The 19,950-nt window shown below is 33.5% G+C and overlaps 2 protein-coding genes across 2 annotated transcripts; one reads left to right on the forward strand and one right to left on the reverse strand.

Moving 5' to 3' along the window:
• Positions 1–10,655: 10,655 nt before the first annotated feature.
• Positions 10,656–11,198, reverse strand: LOC110634293 (uncharacterized). Its single transcript, XM_021783237.2, has one exon. It carries the CDS (start codon positions 11,196–11,198, stop codon positions 10,656–10,658), a length of 543 nt encoding a protein of 180 aa, XP_021638929.2.
• A 1,807-nt stretch (positions 11,199–13,005) lies between these two features.
• Positions 13,006–19,349, forward strand: LOC110634258 (uncharacterized). The gene is made up of 13 exons (XM_021783202.2): positions 13,006–13,585; positions 14,538–14,690; positions 14,794–15,006; positions 15,091–15,180; positions 15,319–15,435; positions 15,842–16,111; positions 16,522–16,678; positions 16,788–16,865; positions 16,962–17,062; positions 17,237–17,407; positions 18,014–18,088; positions 18,478–18,585; positions 18,913–19,349. Exons 1-13 carry the CDS (start codon positions 13,208–13,210, stop codon positions 19,249–19,251), a joined length of 2,250 nt encoding a protein of 749 aa, XP_021638894.2. The 5' UTR covers positions 13,006–13,207; the 3' UTR covers positions 19,252–19,349.
• The last annotated feature ends 601 nt before the right edge of the window (positions 19,350–19,950 follow it).

The following is a 19,950-nucleotide window of genomic DNA, read 5'->3' on the forward strand; positions in this document are numbered from 1 at the left end:
ATATCTCAAGTCAATTTTGAACTTACCAGGACATGAGTTATGTCATTTTCATGGCAAGTTAGTGCACTTCTTTCTTGTCAAGGGACTAATGCTAGGCTCTTACCCACCAAACCAAATTTCTTCGCATGTGGACCATTGGGCAATACTATGCTTTGAAAAATCTTCACATGATTAATGTGGTAGATTATTAATTTTATTTAGAATTATAATAAATTATATTAGAAAGGATAAAAATATATATTAATTTTTTATTAATTAAGTGTATATACACAAGGATATTCTTTAATTAGAACCAAAGCAAGGGATTGAATTTTGCCCCCAATTAAGGGTAAGAAAATTAATGCAATGGGATTAATATAATTTAAAAAATTATTTAATAATATGCTTAAACCACATTAGGGTTAATGCAAAATACCATCCTTGTCATAATCAAACTCAATCATGACGCTACCTCAATTAAAAATTGACTTGTGGACCCAATATCAATAATGGCCACATTGATCACATTTTGTGAAGGAAACCACATTAGTCAAGGATTGGTACCCAAGGCAGTCCAATATACTTGCTCCCTTTTTTTTTTTAGGTATGCTCAGGGAAAGAACAAAAAAAAAGGAGGACAGCTAATCAAACATATCCTTATATTTGTCCAAAAAATACAATGTGATATGTCAATGGTGTGGTGTGTGTTTTCCCATGAGTCACCACCATCATCACATCGCTAGTACATCTCCAAAATCTTTTGGGACCATTATCCAACGATCAAGATCATGTCAAGTACGTCTTTTTAATGGTTAAAAACATTAGAAGTTCGATTCGAATCTCTATTTCTTATTTTTTTTTATACAAGAATTCCCTGCCATCACATTTTTTTTATTTAAATTTTAATATTTTTAAAGTGAATTTTCTATCCATTTAGATAAATGTTGAATCATCTTTTAATTAACATAGGATTAATTTTATATAAAATAAGTTTAATAATTATTAAATTTAAGCTAAAATCCATATGAAATTAATGTATATGTAATTAAAATAATGAATATGTATTTTAAAGGAAAATTTATAATTTGATTTTTAAATTTTACCCTATATTATATTTTAGTTTTTAAATTTTAAAAAATTAATTATTTAGTTTAAATTTTACACTATATTACATTTTAATATAAGAATGGCAATTGATAGAGTACCCGCAAAAATCACTACATCCGAATCTGAAATCCGATTAATATTATCAAAATTTAAATTTGTCCCAAATCCTATTAAAATTTATTCTTAATTACCTGAACTCGTTCTAAACTCGATTATTATTACCCGATAAATACCCAAACTCATTTAATTTATATATTTTAATTAATAATCTATATAAAAATAATTTTTATTAATAATATATATATATATATATATATATATATATTATTTTTTTTTTGTAAACACAGGGACTGGCACTAGGGCTGTGCACAGTTTCTTGGGGGAACTGAACCGACAGGAACCGTACTAACCGAATTTATTTTGATAGTTTGGTTCGGTTCTGATTCTTCACTAAGAACCGAACCAGAACCGTACCGAAACTGAACTGAAATCGTATTTAACCGAGAACCGAATTTATATATATGTTTTTCTATGTTTTTTTTAAAATGTATTATATACTTTCAATATAATTATATATAGTTATATATGTATATCTAATTATGAACTAAATATAACTTAATATTACATTTTATTTTTCTATATTTTCTTAATAATTTTAGTTATAAAAATATTAAATTACCTTATCATTCTTAATTATAAATATACTATTATCTTGTATTAATATATATATATATATATTAATTCTTAATTATATTTGTATCTTATAGTTAAATATTATATTATTAATAAATAATTAAAATATATATTATATATAATATATTTAATCCTAAGTTATATATGTACCTTATAATTAAATATTATATAATTTAGGTATAGCTAAAAGATATATTATATGATATATTATGTATTAATAACTCAATTCAAAACTTAAATGCTAATTCAAGTATGACTTTTTAAGGAAATAATTATATAAAATTATTTTAAGAACTGAACTAAAATAGTACCGAACGGAACTAGAACCGAAGAACCGAGAATTGTACCGAACTGAAACTGAAATAATGAATAACTGAATCGGAACTGTACTGAAATTTTAAAATTTTGGTTCGATTCCGGTTCATAGGCAAATCCCAAACTAAATTGGAACTGAACACCCCTAACTGGCATAACAGCCTAACCCAACCCCCTTAAATGCACCTCTTTAGCATCATACTCCAACCACTTAACAATACCATCAGGCGGAAATTCCAACACAATAGGTCCAACTGAAAAATTAGCCGCTAATGAAGATAATCAATCAGCACTCATGTTTCCTTCTCTACAAACATGAGAAATTTCCACCTCCCAGTCTTGAGCCATAAGTCTCTTAATATTTGAAAAACACAACCCAAAGCCGTCACCAAATCCAAATAATCACTCTCAACCCAAACCTTACGATAACCTTTATGCAAAGCTACCAATAGCCCCGCCTTTTCACCATAGCCTCAAGTCCTATAACAAAACTATAACCCTTAATCACAAAACCAACCTTCCAATGCCCCTCCTACTCTCTAATCAAACCACCATCCAAAGCCCAACCATTCCTTCATTTCTTTCCCCCATCTACATTAAGTTTACACTAGCCCATACTAGGTGGCTTCCATTTAGCTTTCATAGACTAAGGCATAACCTCACTCATAATCGCTACATCAAGATTATATTTAAAATTCCACATCTCCTTAGGCCTACGAATGATCTCATTAACAATGTCCATCATAGAAAGTGATTTACCATTGAAAATAAAATTATTACGCTACCACCATAAAAACCAACAAGCAATTCCAAAAACTAGAGACGAAGAAAGGCTATACTCACTCCCATTTTTCCAAAAATTATACTTCAACCATTCTTTAATAGATGTTAGTTACATACCTTTATTGCTAACATTAAATTTAGCTATCAAATATTGTTAGATTGGCTTTACATGAAAATAATCCCTTAGCACATGGATACCAGACTCCTCTTCCTCTCCACACAAACTACACTTAGCCACATTACCAATATGGTGTCTCACTCTCATCACATTAGTTAAAATTCAAGGAGCGGAAGCATGAAAAACATAAGTTTAGATCATTGAATTCAAAAATTTTTCTTCTAGGTCACATGCATCATGCAAGATTCATTTTTATCTATTTGATTTCAATGATAAACAGCATATTAAAACACTTTTAATATATTTTTGGATCTAGATTTGCCATTTAAAATTTTAGAATTAATAGATTAATTCTTTAGAACCATAGATTAGATCAAAAACAAGTGCACTAACCTTTTGATGTACTACAGTTGTGTTTGGCACCTTCGGGATGAACCTAGGACACCAGATGTTGTCCCTCTAGCTTGTCCACACCAAGATCACCAATGGCAGCCCCTTGAACAGCTTCTCAAGTCTTTCCAATCAATTAGAAATTTAGGTTTTGCCTTTAGAGATATTACAGAAGCATACAGGACACTAGAAACGATTTATAGTATTTTTAATTCAAGAGAGTGTTGGCAATTCTTTTTGAATTGATGAGAGATAAAGAAGAATAGAGGAAGAGCACTCCAAGGGTGGCGGCATCTATGAAGAACAGCAGGTTATCATTTTACTCTTTCATAACAACACATTATATAGCTAGGTCACCACTTAAAACCCCTGCCAGATGTCACCTTCTGATTGGCTCTTAGTTTAATTGACCCAATCACATTGTGCCAAGTGTCAAACTTAGATTTAATATTGACTTTGATCATCTTACATGATTAAAAGATAATTGGCAAGCTTATGTGTAGTGCCATGTGTCACCATCTCATGGTGCCACATGTCACCCTGTGAAATGACCAAAATACCCTTGTGCCTTAATTTTTAGTTCTCAACCCAAAATAATTATTTCTCTTCTTCTAATCAATTTATATCAAATATAAATTAATTAATTAATTTCTATTAATTAATTTCTCATAATTAAATTCATATTTAAACACTTTAAATATAAATTTAACTTATACTATACATTCAATAACTTAGATTTGGTTTCAAGCCATGCTAGGGACTTTGCAATCTAATTGCAAACCAAACCTATTTAATTAATCAATTAAACTCTTTAATTAATTAATTAAATCACCTTTAACTCGGTGATTACTTGTGTATGTGTGTGACTTACTAGGCTCATCACTAATTGGCAATGAGATATGATATCAACTCTTAATATCATCAAAACTCTTTCTTACCATAAATGATTTCTCTAAATCATTTTACGCACCTCATAGACCATAGTTAACACCTAGCATAGTATGCCATGGCCACCCAATTAGTAATAAGGAATACCTTAAATGAACCTATAATCATATGTTACCATGCACTAGAATCTCTCTGTTATAAAATCCCAATTCGAGCTGGAGTCATGGTTTATGTCAAACCTCGTTTGCTATGAATATTATATTCTCTTTTAATTCCAGTTCTTTATTAAAAAGATTTTCTCATCAGAAACTCTTTTCTGATTAAATCTATCTGTCTTGGCCAGGAACTTGAAACATCAAGAACAATTAAATGAACATAGGATTTTATCCCTATTTACTTAGGATAACAGATTCCATCTTAATCAACACCTACCTCCATATATAACTAGTAGAAGCCAACACATGCCCATATACCCATACACAATACAAGTATGAAAGCAGTATCAAACTCAAACTACCTATATACAAGATAACTGTGCTATCTCATGTTTAAAGATTATATGCACTGATATGATTTATGACAATACATTGACAAGAGTAAACTCCATGTGCTTGTCATAAATGTCACTGGTTCGACCTACTTATCATGCATAAGTGTCTATCATGTTTGTTATATGGCATGAGACTCACAATTCCATCTTATTTATATCTCATATAAATACATTGGGAACAAACATGAATACAATCTTTCTGGATAAGTCATGTCCTGTGTGAAGTATCATCGATTGTGAACCAATTTATGATACTTTGTGCTAGAAATACTATCACTCATATTCTTAATAACTTAATAATATAATTTCTAACAAAATATCAATGGACCTTTTCTATTATACATAAATATATTATGTAAACGGATAAGTGAAAATGTATTTTATTAATAAAATATGTACAAGATATAAACTAAATGATATGCTCTAGGGCATACTACTAACAAAAATCCCCTCATCAGTAGCCAACCATAAAAAAGTCTTAACTCTCTATATTCCAAGCCATTTCCAAAATCATTGACGATAAGGAACTATCATTCCCTTCCATATCACCAAGAGGAGAATAATAAGCACTTCGAATTGTAAATTAACCCGAAGAAGTAGTCATCTTCTCCCTGGGTAATAAACGGAGCTGGTACGTCAATAATAGCACTAATTACTGCTATCGGCAAAAACAAACCGAGCTTATCAACATCCCAGTTCCCATTTGCTTTGACATAATTAGCCACACATTCTTCTTCTCGCTGCTTTATTAAATCCACTTTAGCGTGAATGTAAAGAGCCCCTAAATCTGGTAACCACACATCCCTCTAGAACTTCATAGTGATGCCATTTTCCACAGACCAAACTAACCCTTCCCTAAAAACCCCCAAACATTACATAAACTCCTCCACAAAGCTGAGCACCGACCCTTCTTCAGTTGCAAAGGCAAATTATGAACATTAACTCTATACTTACTTTGAAGAACCCTCACCCACAAAGCATTATTATCATTCACTGACCCCCAACAAAGCTTAATATGAAAAGCCATATTCATTTTCTTCATTTTTCGTATACCCAAACCCCCACATTTTTTAGACTGCACAATCCTACTTCAAGGCAACAGGGACATTTTTCTGTTCTCCATAGTACTACCCCAGATAAAACCTCTACACAATTGCTCCAATTTAGAACAAACTGACAAAGGCAAGGAGGAAGATTACATAACATACATCGACAAAAGTAGTTAAAATAGATTTAACAAGGGTTACCCTTCTAGCCAAAGAAAGATGTTTAACCGACCACCTTGCCAATCTCTGTTGAGCTCTATCCAAAACATAGCCATAAGTTTTCCTCCCTATCTGAGAATGTAACACAGGCACACCCAAATACTTCCCTAAATCATTAGTTTCAGTAGAGCCCAGTTGATTACTTAATATCCTACTTGTTTAAGAGCTCACATTCTTAGAGAAAAACACATTAGTTTTGGCTTGACTAATTTTTTTCCCAAACAACTATAGAACTCATCCAAGAAATCTTTTAAAACATTTACCTGATTTGATGAAGCTTCAGCAAAAAGAATAAGGTCGTCTGTAAAGAAAACATGTGACGAAGGAGGGCTCGAACCACCTAACCGAATTGGCTTCCACAATCATTTCTTCACTAAATCATTAATCCCATGTGACAGGCATTCCATGCATAACACAAAAAGATAGGGAGACAATGGGTCTCCTTGCCTAATACCTTGAGTTGGCTTAAAAATCTCAAATAACCCTCCATTCCATAAAACCTGCATGGACACACTAGTAACACAACTCATAATAACCCCAATCAAACTACTTGGAATCCCAATATCAACAAGTGTCTCCTGAAGAAAATTCCATCTCTCCCCATCATAGGCTTTATCTAGGTCAACTTTAATAGCCATAAAACCCTTCTTCCCTGTTTTAATCCTCATCGAATGGATAACCTCTTGAACAATCACAACATTATCAGTTATCTTTCTCCTGGCACAAAACTTAATTAAGTGGGCCCAATAATATCTGATAATAGTACCTTAAGGCGATTCACAATCACTTTTATAACAACTTTATAAAGAACATAATACAAACTTATAGGTCTAAATTGAGCAAAAGACACCGGATGGTTTTCAACATTTGGAATCAAAGTAATTAAGGTTCTATTCATCAATTCATCCAACAAACCTCCCATAGAGACCCTCCAGACTTCTTGGCAAACCTCTCTCCCCAGCACACTCCAATTCTTCTGAAAAAAATATGCATGCATTCCTTCCACATTTGGGGCCTTCCAAGGCTTCATATTAAATAAAGCCTCTTTCACCTCATCGTCCTTCACCTGTAACATTGAATTGGCCATCTTTTCCAATGATATATTAGGAAACCAACCTTTCCAAAAATAAGAGAATGAGCTAGCATCTTCTTTTAAATATAGCTCCTTATAGAATTGAACAACCATCTTCTTCAACTCTTCTGGATTATCAATCCAAACTCCTGCTTCTGACTTTAACATCTCAACCTTATTCTTCTTCCTCTTCTTATGGTTTTCAAATGGAAATAAGTCGTATTTTTATTGCCCCACCTCAACCATTTAGCCTTACTTTTTTGAAACCATAATAACTCCTCCTGATGTAACGTAACTTCTAACTATTCTTTCAAATCCCTCTCTAACAATCGTAATTCGTTAGTGATATGCCTCTCACTTAATTTCTAAATGATCAATCTAGCGAGCAAAAGCTTATTTCTATGAAAAATATTTCCAAAAACTTCTCCATTCCACTTCTAGAGTGATTTATTCAAATGCCCAATCGATTGCATCAAAGAATCCCCAACAACCCAATTCTCTGCAACCACTTGCTTAAATTATGGATGTGACATTCAGGCTATAAGAAAACGTAATGACCTATCCCTTTTGGCTGGAGGAGGGGAACCATAAAGACACACTAAAATAGGCTTATGATCTAAACACATATTAACAAGATGAAAAACTGAGGCTTCAGGAAAATTCAACACCCCATGAGTATTACAGATAACACCATCCAATCTTTCCAATAAACCTCCCCTACTCCAAGTAAAAGAAGGCCCTTTAAAACCCAAATCATGCATTTCCTTTTCATTAAACCAATTAGAAAAAAGATTACAAACACCTGACCTGTTCAATGAGCCCCTTTTCTTCTCAGAAGGATTTAACAACACAATAAAATCTCCCTCTAACAACCAGGGAACTCCCTCATCCAACACCAACCATTTCAGCTCTTCCCATAAAACAGCTCTTTGACTAGCCATTGGATGGCCATACACAGCAATAAACTCTATAATAACTCTATTAAACTCATATAATTGTAGATGGATAAATTGTCTACAATTAAGAACAACCTCAATCTGCCACACATCATTCCAAATCACCCAAATTCCACTAGCAAAACCTTGAGCTTTAACTCTATGAGAATATGAATAACCAAACCCAGCAATCACCCTATCTGCCTTAATCCTACTGATTTGAGGCTCTAATAACACAATCATATTTGGCTTATTGATATTCACAACCATCTTCAACACCTGACGAAAATCCCTACCTGTAGCACCTTGACAGTTCCAACACATAATAGACATAATCAAAGCAAAAGGAAAAGAGAGAAGACCCAAACAATAAAGAGGCAGTAATCCCTCATACAGGGATCCAACGGGCAATCTTCTTTAGACTCATACTCCTCTTCCTTGCTCTATTCTCCCTTTTCACCTTCATTCTCTTTATAAGGATAAAATAACCTGTGACACCCCTCTCCCGACTACAGTATAGTTGAGCAAGGCATGTCACACTCGGTGCAGGAACACCCTATTTTATCTTACTTTATTCCTTTTAAAATTTTGTTCTCGTTATATTTTAATATCAATTATTTTTCAATGGAAAAACTAGCAGAGTTTCCCCTGTTTCTATTATCATTTGGCGTATTTCATTATTCACCTGCTTGAAATTTTAACAATATTTTCATAATAAAATCTCATTAGTTATTTTCATAATCATCTTATTATACATTCAATTCTTGCAACTCATTTGCATACATATCCATTCATACTCAATTTATGTATTAAAATTCTGAAACTTCATAATTTACATGATTTACAAGCTAATTTCATAAATTCACAATTTACATGATGTACAAATTAATTACAATACCATAATTTACATTGCAATTAATAACTAAATATAAATACATAAAATAACTTTTGTGAGCCCTATTTACATGCATTGCTGAGGATGTGACAACTTGAACACTTCTGACACTTCTGCAGATTTAGATTCCAAAATTGCAGTCTAATATCCACTGGGCTTTATCTTCAGTACCTACGCAAAGGAAATAAATCCATCGCGCTAAGCATTTCTGCTTAGTGGTACAATGATATAACAAGAAAATAATATATACAAATAAGAAAGACTGAAGTATAATTCTAAAGTATAATTAAGATCTCGGGTATCAATTAAATTTGGTATGATATTTCTAATATTAACTATCTTATATTCTATTTTGTCACTCTTTGGAAGTGCTGAGTTTATACAGTAATAATATTCGATATACAGATTAATTCTAGGAGTATTGTATTTTTGGTTCCTACAATTCTGAAAATTTCATTTGTACTACTTGATTCAGTTATGTTTCCATTTCTAATCTTTTTCCTCATTTCATTCAATACTTTCTAATGTTTTTAATTACTAATATTCTTAAATAATTTCAATAATTTACACTGCCTAGGTAACCTATGACAGGCTGACTAAACTGGATAACGGGTCGTTGACACTGGACACCGTGGTGCCTCGGGCCGTCATACATGGGATGCGGAACGTCAACCACGTATGCAGTCCATATGGCTAAAAAGCCATGATAAAACATAATCGGGCATAAAAAGTCATGAGTGCGGGCATAAAGCCATGAGTGCGGGCATAAAGCCATGTATACAAGCATAAAGCCTTATGCAGTACTGCTAAAACAATATCCTATTGGTATGCCAATCTATCTAATCTTACACACGTGTCTAGGTAATATGTAGGCGCATAAGTACCATTAAGTGTTAATATATTTTGTTTTATTATTTCATTATTTCACGGGATTCCCCTCGGGTTTAGGGTTACTAGCTGTCTTCACCGCTACTTCCCATTAGGGTCACCCATCACCGGGGTACCGGCTCATTTAACTTTGTTGTATTTTATTTCTAAAATTTTTCCTTAATTTTTCTTATACTTATTTAAATTATTTATGACTCTTCACTCTAGTCTAAATATAGTTCCAGACATTCTAGTTGTCCAGACTGACACCGATCACCAGAACAGTAAAATGTACAAACTTGCTAAAGTGAGGGTGTTACATAACCTCTGATCTGCACCATCAACATTTACTCTACAGTGTATATCTATACGTCTTCCCTCATACATCCTCTTTTCACCAATCTCTAATGACTCCACGATCTCCAACACTGACTTAGTTATTGCAGAAGTATCATTCACCCTCACAGCCAAATGATCCTTAGGATTTAACGTAATTGGGATGAGAACCACTTCAACCCTTTTCCCTATGGCTCTTTTCCTTAAATCAGACCTATCCACTTCAGTCACAATACTCATAGGACTAACATTTTCCTTGCCCCAGTTACGCGCTTCTCCCTCCATCAAGCCCTTTTTATTAACCCAACCTTTTAAAATGCTGCGTTTAATAATTGTGGGTCCCTCCCTTCTAAAATTCTTCTCTAGACCCATCACCCCATTCACTTTCTCCTCATGCAATTCAACACCCGCACCAATTACACCAAGCTTATCGCTTTCCTCATCGTTATGATCCCGTAATACTCAGAATCTGGAACCACCCTTACCTTCAACATGTGCCACCGTTCGTGGAGCCCTCCCCCCTCTCCTAGATACCACCATCCATGGTCCAAACTCTCCCTTTCCATTATTTCCTTCATCATCATTTCCACCACCAGAACCACTCTCACCACCATTATTTTTACTCCCATCCACCCCTACCTGCTCCTTCCTAATCATATACAATTGACTATTATGCCCATATCTTCCATAATGAAAACAAACATCTGGCAAATATTCATAGTCAACTAACTGTTCTCTTCCATTGATCAAGAACTTAGCCACCAAAGGTTCCTTTAAATTAACAGAGATAGCCAACCGAGCAAACTTGCCTCGCAAGATGTCACTAGTATTGTAATCCACTTTGACAACATTCCCCACAACATCCCCAATTGCCCTCAAAACTTGCTTATGATACAAATGAATCAATAGACCTGGTAAGTGAATCCAAACAACTACCGATTGAACCTCATTGTTAGACATATCAAAATCTACTGACCAGGGTTGAGCAAGCAAATAACTACCCATTATAACCCAAGGACCATCCAACAAAGCTTTCCGATAATCTTCCTCTTCTGTAAATTTAATCAAAAAGCTACCAAAATCGGATTCCACAACTCCTGCACCTTAGAACACAAAGCTTTATATCATATCTTCCTCCCTAATAATCTAACCATTACCGTCCTCCTTCAAGTTTTATCAATGCCATTTTGTAATTTTGGTGAGATCCAAACATGGGGAATTCATCCCGAACGATCGACTTATACATCCTTCTCATTCAAAATAACATCGGCACTCTCTTTCGCGGGTCTAACTCCTTTTCTCCACTTTGCCCAAACACCACCTTATCCCTAAAAGACATTTTTTAAGCCTGAAAACCCCCTTCCTCCATTAGGATATCTCTATTCTTTACTCACTTAGTCACCCTATCATCCTCCACTCTCACATCGCTCTCCAGAGAATCTTCTCCTATCTCTATCTCTCCAGAATCGGATATTAGATAAAGTGAGAGAAGAAAGCCTGCGCTATTAATAATTTACATTTTAAAAACAAAATAATTCCATAAAATAGTTCAATTTTATTTTATAAAAAGCATATATTTTATATTTAATTAAATATTTATATAAACGTATTCGGATAATGGATACCCAACATATAAAATCCGAACTAACCCTAACCTGTCATGGGTATTAAATTTCAAATCTGAACCCATCCCAAATCTAATTATATACTATTCAAACATATGCTATTAGGTTTGAGTAAGATCGAGTACGGGCAAAAACCCGACCCATTGCCATCCCTACTTTAGTTCTCTTTTTTTTTGAAATTAATTATTTAGTTATTGTATTTTACATTATATCATATTTTAGTCCATATAATTTTAATATATAGAATGTAATTATTCTATTAATGAATGAAATTATTATAAATATTAAAATTACAGTGATTAAATTGCTATATATATTAAAATTATATGATTAAATAATTAATTTCTAAAAACTTAAGGACAACAAAATTAAGGGATGAAATTATAAATTTCCTTGTTTTAAACTTAAATATTTAGGGTAATATATTAAATTTATAGCAAAATCATTTTTAATTTAGGAGTGGCAGACATTCAATCAGTTAGTGCACTTAATTGCTTTTAATAAATGCAACTTTATTTACTTTAATCGTGCCTTTAGTTTTGTTGTCAATGTTCATTATATTGATTAAATATTAGCAATCACAATTACTGACAGTTATATAAATAGAAAAAAAAGTAATGATCATGAGCGAATGTTTTCATTATATTATCGTGAAATCACTTGTCCATGCTATATATTACTATATATTTATTATATAGAAAATTATATACTAAAAGTTACATTTTCAGTTTTTTAAGCTTTGGGCATGATTTTAATCTCACAAATAATCACTATTTTCCCTGTTTTATAATTCTTTTAAAAATGTTGTTTTTTTTTTAAATCATATACTATGTTTGATAGTTTTTGATCAACAAAAAAATAAAATAATAATATTTAATCCATAAAAATTAAAAAATGATTAATTAATTTCTCATGTTGATTAGTTACGATAATACAAAATTTTAAGCACTGATACAAAATCTTCATGTTGAATTTTTACTGGTGAATGAATAACTCGAGCGTGAAGTCTAAAGCAGACAATCAATACCCAGAAAGCACGGCTACTGTCTAATATTGATTCGTTCAATTATTAAAACAGGGGACCAGAGAAAAAATTATAAGAATATCTGTTCATAATTTACACGTGTCATTTATTTATTGGTTCAAATACTTTAAAATATTAATTTCCAAAAAGGCACATGAACCCTCCTCCACCTCTCGCCTTCAGCCCTTCACTAGCCATTTGAAAAAGCCTCCAAGCCACCTGCATTTCATAACCACTGGACCATAAATACATATCGTAAACGCTGGATCACTTTACTTTTCAATTCTCTCTTCTCCTCTATAGTCTTCTGATTTTGTCCGCATCTTATCGCCGGTAAATTTTCTCTCTGTAAAAGGTCCGGCGACATGTCCGAGTTCGAGACCTGCGTTGACTACGGCTTGAAGCTCTCAAAGAGAATTTACTATGGAAAGGAATTGCCTCCGGCGCCGGAGCCAGGAATGTCGAAGTCATCGGAGAGCTTATTACCGAATGCGGTGATGGTGTATGCGGTGGTTCCAGAGCCAGAGGCAGTGGATAATCCGGACGTTCCGAGCTACCAACCGTATGTGCACGGGAGGTGCGATCCGCCGGCGATGATGCCTTTGCATATGCATGGAGCAGCTATGGAAGTTGAGTGTTGTTTAGATCATGCAAACGTTAGTTTTAGAGGTAAGTGGCGCTTGCACTGCATCAAGACGGGTAGGAAGTGTGATTGCCGCATCGCCATTCCCATGGGAGACCAGGTAGTTGCAATATAGATTTAGCAACAAAAACACCTATATTGGCCTTTTTTTTTTTTCTCTTTATTCTATAAAAAAATATATATACATAATTATACAAAGTTCAAATTTTAAATTATTATTATTGGTTGGATGTGCTGTTCATGAAATTGTTTGTCTTCGGCATTTGTATAGTGCAAAAGTGCAGGAGGAAGAGCTACAAACTCTTTTTTTTTTTTCCCTTAATAATCAAAGAAAAAAAAAATAAAGGACGTGTTTCATGTTTTGAGGCTCTTACAATAATTTTCGGGATAACTAATTAATTATTTTTCGGTTGTGAGTAAGTGATAGAGTCGGAAACTGTGTGGCTACTGATAATTCACTGTGACAGGCATGACTTGAGAGTTCATAGCGGAGCTTTGTCTATGAATTAATTTGGTAGATAATTGGCAAAGAAGCGACACCTACCTGATTATACGCCACGGTTGACGTGTGTGACGCAGGATATATGTTACTTTTTAGTATTGACGCACATTCTAGCAAGACTTCCCAGTCCACTCCTAGTTAATCTCTCCTTTGCCCACAGGTTAAGGGACAAGTTAATATATCATTTATTCGTTTATATTATTTTTTCTCACATATTAATTAATACTATTTAATGGTACCAAAAAAATACTATTTAAAATTTAATACATACAGACCCGTAATATATTTTTATGTCGGTTTTGCTGAGGGAGTAATTCGCTTCTCCCACTAGCTAATTTTGTTCCTCCAGCTAGAGAAATTGCAGGCCTGAAATTGATTTGCATGTCTTTGTTGTTAATATTTGCATAATATAGTAAGATTCATCATATCTGAATTTCTTTGTCTTCTGGTTGGCTGGTTGCAATAAGACCTTTTTGTTGCATAGTTTTGCTTATTATTTGAAGTAACTTTTTCTTTTAAGTTCTGAAGAAAAGCATGATTTGGCTAACAGGGTTCAATTCTAGGTCTTGAGGTTGACATTACTGGGAGATCATATCATAGCCAACTGATCACAGCAGAAGAAACGAAAGATAATGAAAAAATAAATAAAGGAGGAGATGGAAATTATTTGAAAGGCAGTATTTATACATTTAAAATCCCACAGGTGAAATAATTATCACATATGACACTTAGTTGTGTTAATGTCGTTTTATTGCCCTTTTTGATTTTGATCTCTCCGAGATATTTATGTGTTATTGACCTTATAGGTTGGTGGAGGGACAATAATTTCAGTTAAAGCGACTTGGTCTCAAAAGTTGGCATATAATGAGGGCCAATTCTGCCTCAATGTACCATTTAGTTTTCCGGCATTTGTCAACCCGATTGGCAAGAAAATTTCCAAGAGAGAAAAGATAATGTTAAATGTGAATTCTGGTTTTGGAAACGAAATTTTGTGCAAGAGTACTAACCATGCTCTAAAGGTATGTCATTCTCATAGTTATTCAATGTTTCAATCAGCTTCTGAAATACAAAGAAAATGACACGAGTGATATCGTCTCTCCTAGGAGCTAAGGCGTGAGGTTGGTAAAATGGGTTTCTTATATGAAGCAGAAGTACCAACTTGGTCAAGTGCTGACTTTAATTTTTCATATTCTGTAAGTCCTTGAACTAACCATTGGCTGTCTTTACACAAGACAATTTTTCTTTGTAGCTTCTCAGTGGTCATGAGATGAACACATCACGAGCAAAGAGATCCATTTAATAACAATTATGGGTGACTGCTGTGTTTACAGGTCCCCTCGAAGGACTTATTTGGTGGTGTGTTCTTGCAGTCCCCACTTCTGCGAGATTTTGATGATAGGCAGATGTTCTGTTTCTATCTTTTCCCCGGAAATAACCAGAGGAGGAAGGTTTGTTAGGATTTATCTGCTGCTTGATCATTTGATTATTTGTTTGCAAATTCATTTCATTCAGGAAATTAAAATCATAAATATTACGATAATTGAAAAATGCATATTTTTATTTTGGAAACGATGATCACATTAGAGAAGAGATAAAGTGTGAACCAAATGTGAATAGAATAGTCACTGGAATTTTGGGTGCTACAAAGTTTACGAGGAAATGTCTTCTAAAGATGAAAGTATTAAAAAAAAAAAAAAAGAAAAGAAAAACAACAACAACAACTAGAAGGTCGGTTATTGAGGCAATGGGATTTGAAGGCCAATCTTAGTTTTGGTTTACAGTCAGGATCCCTTGAGAGCTCACAGAACCAAATATCATTGTCTTTAAATAAAGGGTTCCTTTTTTCTTTGTTAGGCTTTCAGGAAGGATGTGATCTTTATAATTGATATAAGTGGAAGCATGAATGGAGCTCCTTTTGAGAATGCGAAGAATGCGCTAATATCATCACTCTCTAAACTCAATTCTGAAGATTCTTTCAACGTAATTGCTTTCAATGGGGAGACCTATTTATTTTCATCATTATTGGAGCCGGTAACACAGGGAACAATATCAAAAGCTACCCAGTGGCTTAGTGATAATTTAACCGTTGGTGGTGATACAAACATTTTGCTTCCTCTTAAACAGGTGAGTCTAAATTATCAGGTTTCGTGTCTGATTAGTTGTGTTAAAAGTTGGCTTTGGCTTATATTTTCAATATTCTATTCTTATAATTAACTCAACTCATTACCGTACGGAGCTAGTTAGTTCAATATTATTTACCTAGTCCTCCTCTATCTCCACAAGAAACTACATGCTCTGAAACAAGGAAATGGGCTACCTACTGCCCTTACATCTCCCATTTTTTTTAGTTTTCAGTCACTTTTTTGTTTTCCCTACCCCATTTTCTTTTCATGTAAAACTTCTCTAGTGCCTACTTTTCATGTAATGCTTGATTACTATTTTTCCATTTTAAAAAATTTTTGGATTCTGCAATTTTCACTTTCACTTCTGTAAATATTTTGCTGATTTGTTTATTGTGTTATGCTTTGTTTTAGGCTATGAAGCTGTTGGCTGAAACTACTGATTCAATTCCTCTTATTTTTCTCATCACTGATGGGGCTGTTGAGGATGAAAGGGATATTTGCAATTTTGTGAAAGAGTCTCTTAAAAGTGGAGGATCAATTTCTCCTCGTTTATGTACATTTGGCATTGGTAAGGATTTCATGCAAGTGCGTCTAATAAGCATGCTTGTTATATACGGATCACTTAAGGTTCCTTTTATGGCATTTCTAACAAACTCTTTCATGCAAACCTTTTTCAGGATTATATTGTAACCACTATTTCTTGCAAATGCTAGCACAAATAGGAAGGGGTTATTTTGATAGTGCTTATGATGCAGGTTAGTTGTGTTTTATGTTTGGACAGAGTTTTAGTGCAATATGTATCTGTTTACTTACCCACTAAAGTTAAAGCATCACATTCATTTTATTTCCAGATTCAGTTGATTTTCGAATGCAGCGGTTATTTTCAACTGCTTCATCGGTCATCCTAGCAAATGTTACAGTGGGTGCTTTGGAACATTTTGATTCACTCGAGGTACACTATATATATTCATGATGCCAATCTTCTTTATGGTCGTTCTTCCACTCCATCACTTGCTAATATACAATAGCATAATAGTTGGTTTAATCTGAGGACCTTTTTAATTTATTTTCATTATTTGATCTCTGGCTGTACATGACATGTTTTCTTTCTTTGAATTCCTTGCAGTTGCTTCCATTTAGAATTCCAGACCTCTCATGTGGAAGTCCATTGGTTGTATCAGGCAGATATACTGGAAACTTTCCGGACTCTGTAAAAATTAATGGTACTTTGGCAGATATGAGCAATTTCACAATAGAATTAAAAACGCGAAAGGCAAAGGATGTTCAACTTGATAAAGTAATGTTTATTCCGGGCTTTTTCTTATATCTGTATTCAACAATATAAAATTGCAGGATAGGTTTATAAAATTTCCGTATAGCTATAATTACCATTTGATGTTGATATCTTGTTTCTTATATGATTAGTCACACAAAGCGAGAGCCTTTTAGGTTTTCTTATATCTCTGTTGCTCAAATGCCCGCGACTTCCACTCATTATTTTCTGTGCTCACAACTTGCTTTATATTGTGTATAAAGCTGCTTCTTTGAAGATCGAAGTTCACACTCTTCCACAAAGCTATAGTAGATATTTCAATTGGCACTTGCCTTGTTTGCTTCCAGCATGTATGCTTAGGTCTTGAATGGCTCAAAGAGGAATATTTGTCTGACATATTTAGAGCTTTTCAACTGCCCACATGATTGAATTTGTTTTCAAGTTCTCAAGCATGAAATTTTGACCATCCTTCACGATGGAGTCACTGCCACAAGCTCAAAACTGTTACAGTGTTGCTCCATCTTCTTGAGTGGAGGATCGTACTAATTAACTGTAGATTACTGTAGTTGAGATGAGAACAAAAAAATTGCTAATAGTGTTGTTCTCTAATTATTGTTCTGCATTCTACAGGTGCTTGCTAGGAGACAAATTGATGTTCTCACTGCTAACGTATGGATGTCAGAAAGCAAAGACCTTCAGCAAAAGGTTGACTACTGAAATTTCTTGGATTTTAATGAACCCAAGTCCATAAGTGGAATTTAATTATATCATTTACTACAATATTGCTTAAACTACAATGAGGAAAAAAAATTGTCAGCCTTATATTGCTAAGGACTAATAGGCACGATTGGGAGAGATACAGTTGTGTGTTTGTGACCAAGCTCAGTGGTTAGTTGGGCATGGCTTTTTTTTTTCTTTTTAAGTTGGGGATTGAAAGAATGGAGACTCGAATCTAGTTCTGCGGGCTGAGTAATAAACCTTCAGCTTCAGCCATCGAATAAAACAGGCTAGGCTTGGCATGGATGGTCATGAAGATGAAGATAATCATATTCTCTCCTAAAAAAAAATAATTTACACACTATGTTCTGTTTTAGGTTGCAGAAATGAGCTTACAGACTGGAGTTCCATCTGAATATACCCATATGATTTTGCATAAGACTGACAAAGGGGACAAAGCACCACAACCAATTCTGATGCAGGAGGTATGCCATTGCCTAACTTTTAACTTTACACAATTTATAGGAAGGACTTGTTTTTTCCATCTTTCCCTGGTTCCTTGTAAATTACGAAGGCACAACTGTGAGAATATGTATGAGAAATAAATAAATATGCAACAATTCATTGATGATACTTATTTTATTTCCAAATTAGCATCTGTTATCTGTTCATTTCATTCATCACCCTTAATTTGTGCTACATAATCTTGATCTAGTGGTTTTTTTTTTTTTTTTAACTGAACTGTTAAATGGAAATGTGTTTCTGATGGAGCTCATCTGTTTTGGTGTCCTAAAAAAAACCTATGAAACCAGGTATTCAACAAAATTAACTCGCTTAGACAAGTGGATTCAGAAAGTCAGAATGTCATTTTCTTGCGGAACCTAGGTGTTGGCTTTGGCAATTTGAGTGCAACAGCAGCAAACATTCCTCCTGGAACAGAGCAAATAAAGTCACCTGAAGCTACAGAATTGCTGGTTAAGGCTGCTTCCAATTGTTGCAGTAGGCTGGTCGACAGGTGCTGTTGCAGGTGCTTCATCCAGGCTTGTACATACATGAATGGGCAGTGCTACATTGTCCTCTCGCAACTCTGTGTTGCCCTCGCTTGCTTTCAATGCCTCAACTGTTGCTATGAGCTTTGTGAGTGCATGTAATTATGGTGTTAAAATAGTTTCTGAACATAGAAAATGTAAGTACTATACAGTGTAAATGGTTATCCAACAAAAGATACAGTGGTGTTGTTGGCATGGAAGTATATGAATTCTGATAGGAATAGTAGCTCATTATAATATATATGATTTCAATCGATGCTTAACTCGATATTTTATAATTTCATATATTATTTTCGTATTATTAAATTAAAATTTATTAAAACTTTTTTTATATTATTTATGGATAAATAAGAAATCTTGGCATAACCAACCTCTCTAATCATGTTTGGAAAATGTGAATTAAGATATTTGATTTCTAATTGGATCCACATAAATGAAGAAAAGAGAAAAGAGGAGAAAATAAATATTATATTTTTAAATTTTTTTATTTAGATAATAAATGGAAAAGAGAAATAAGAAGAAAAAAAGAAAAAAGGAGAAATTTCTCCAATTTTACTAACCAAATCAAAATATTTCACTTTAAATTAGTGAGAATTTGGGAGAAATAAGTATTTTTCTTTTTTTATTTAAAGAAAAATTATATTTCTCATATTTCAATAATATATCTAAATAATACAATGTCAATTAAATTTTTTTTTCCTTTTATTTCTTCTATTTAATTTCTCTTTATTTCTCATCCACAATAAGATCCAAATGAGATCCAAGGGTAAATGACAAGCATATTTTACCCATTCAAACTTG

The sequence above is a fragment of the Hevea brasiliensis genome, chromosome 1, assembly GCF_030052815.1.
Source record: "Hevea brasiliensis isolate MT/VB/25A 57/8 chromosome 1, ASM3005281v1, whole genome shotgun sequence".
Taxonomy (NCBI): domain Eukaryota; kingdom Viridiplantae; phylum Streptophyta; class Magnoliopsida; order Malpighiales; family Euphorbiaceae; genus Hevea; species Hevea brasiliensis.

Coding starts and splice junctions, on each gene's coding strand:
- LOC110634293 (XM_021783237.2), bottom strand. CDS start 11,198: ATGGGTAGTTATTTGCTTGCTCAACCCTGGTCAGTAGATTTTGATATG.
- LOC110634258 (XM_021783202.2), top strand. CDS start 13,208: ATGTCCGAGTTCGAGACCTGCGTTGACTACGGCTTGAAGCTCTCAAAG. Junction 15,007..15,090: donor GTACTAACCATGCTCTAAAG/GTATGTCATTCT, acceptor CGTCTCTCCTAG/GAGCTAAGGCGTGAGGTTGG. Junction 17,408..18,013: donor AGGATGTTCAACTTGATAAA/GTAATGTTTATT, acceptor TGCATTCTACAG/GTGCTTGCTAGGAGACAAAT.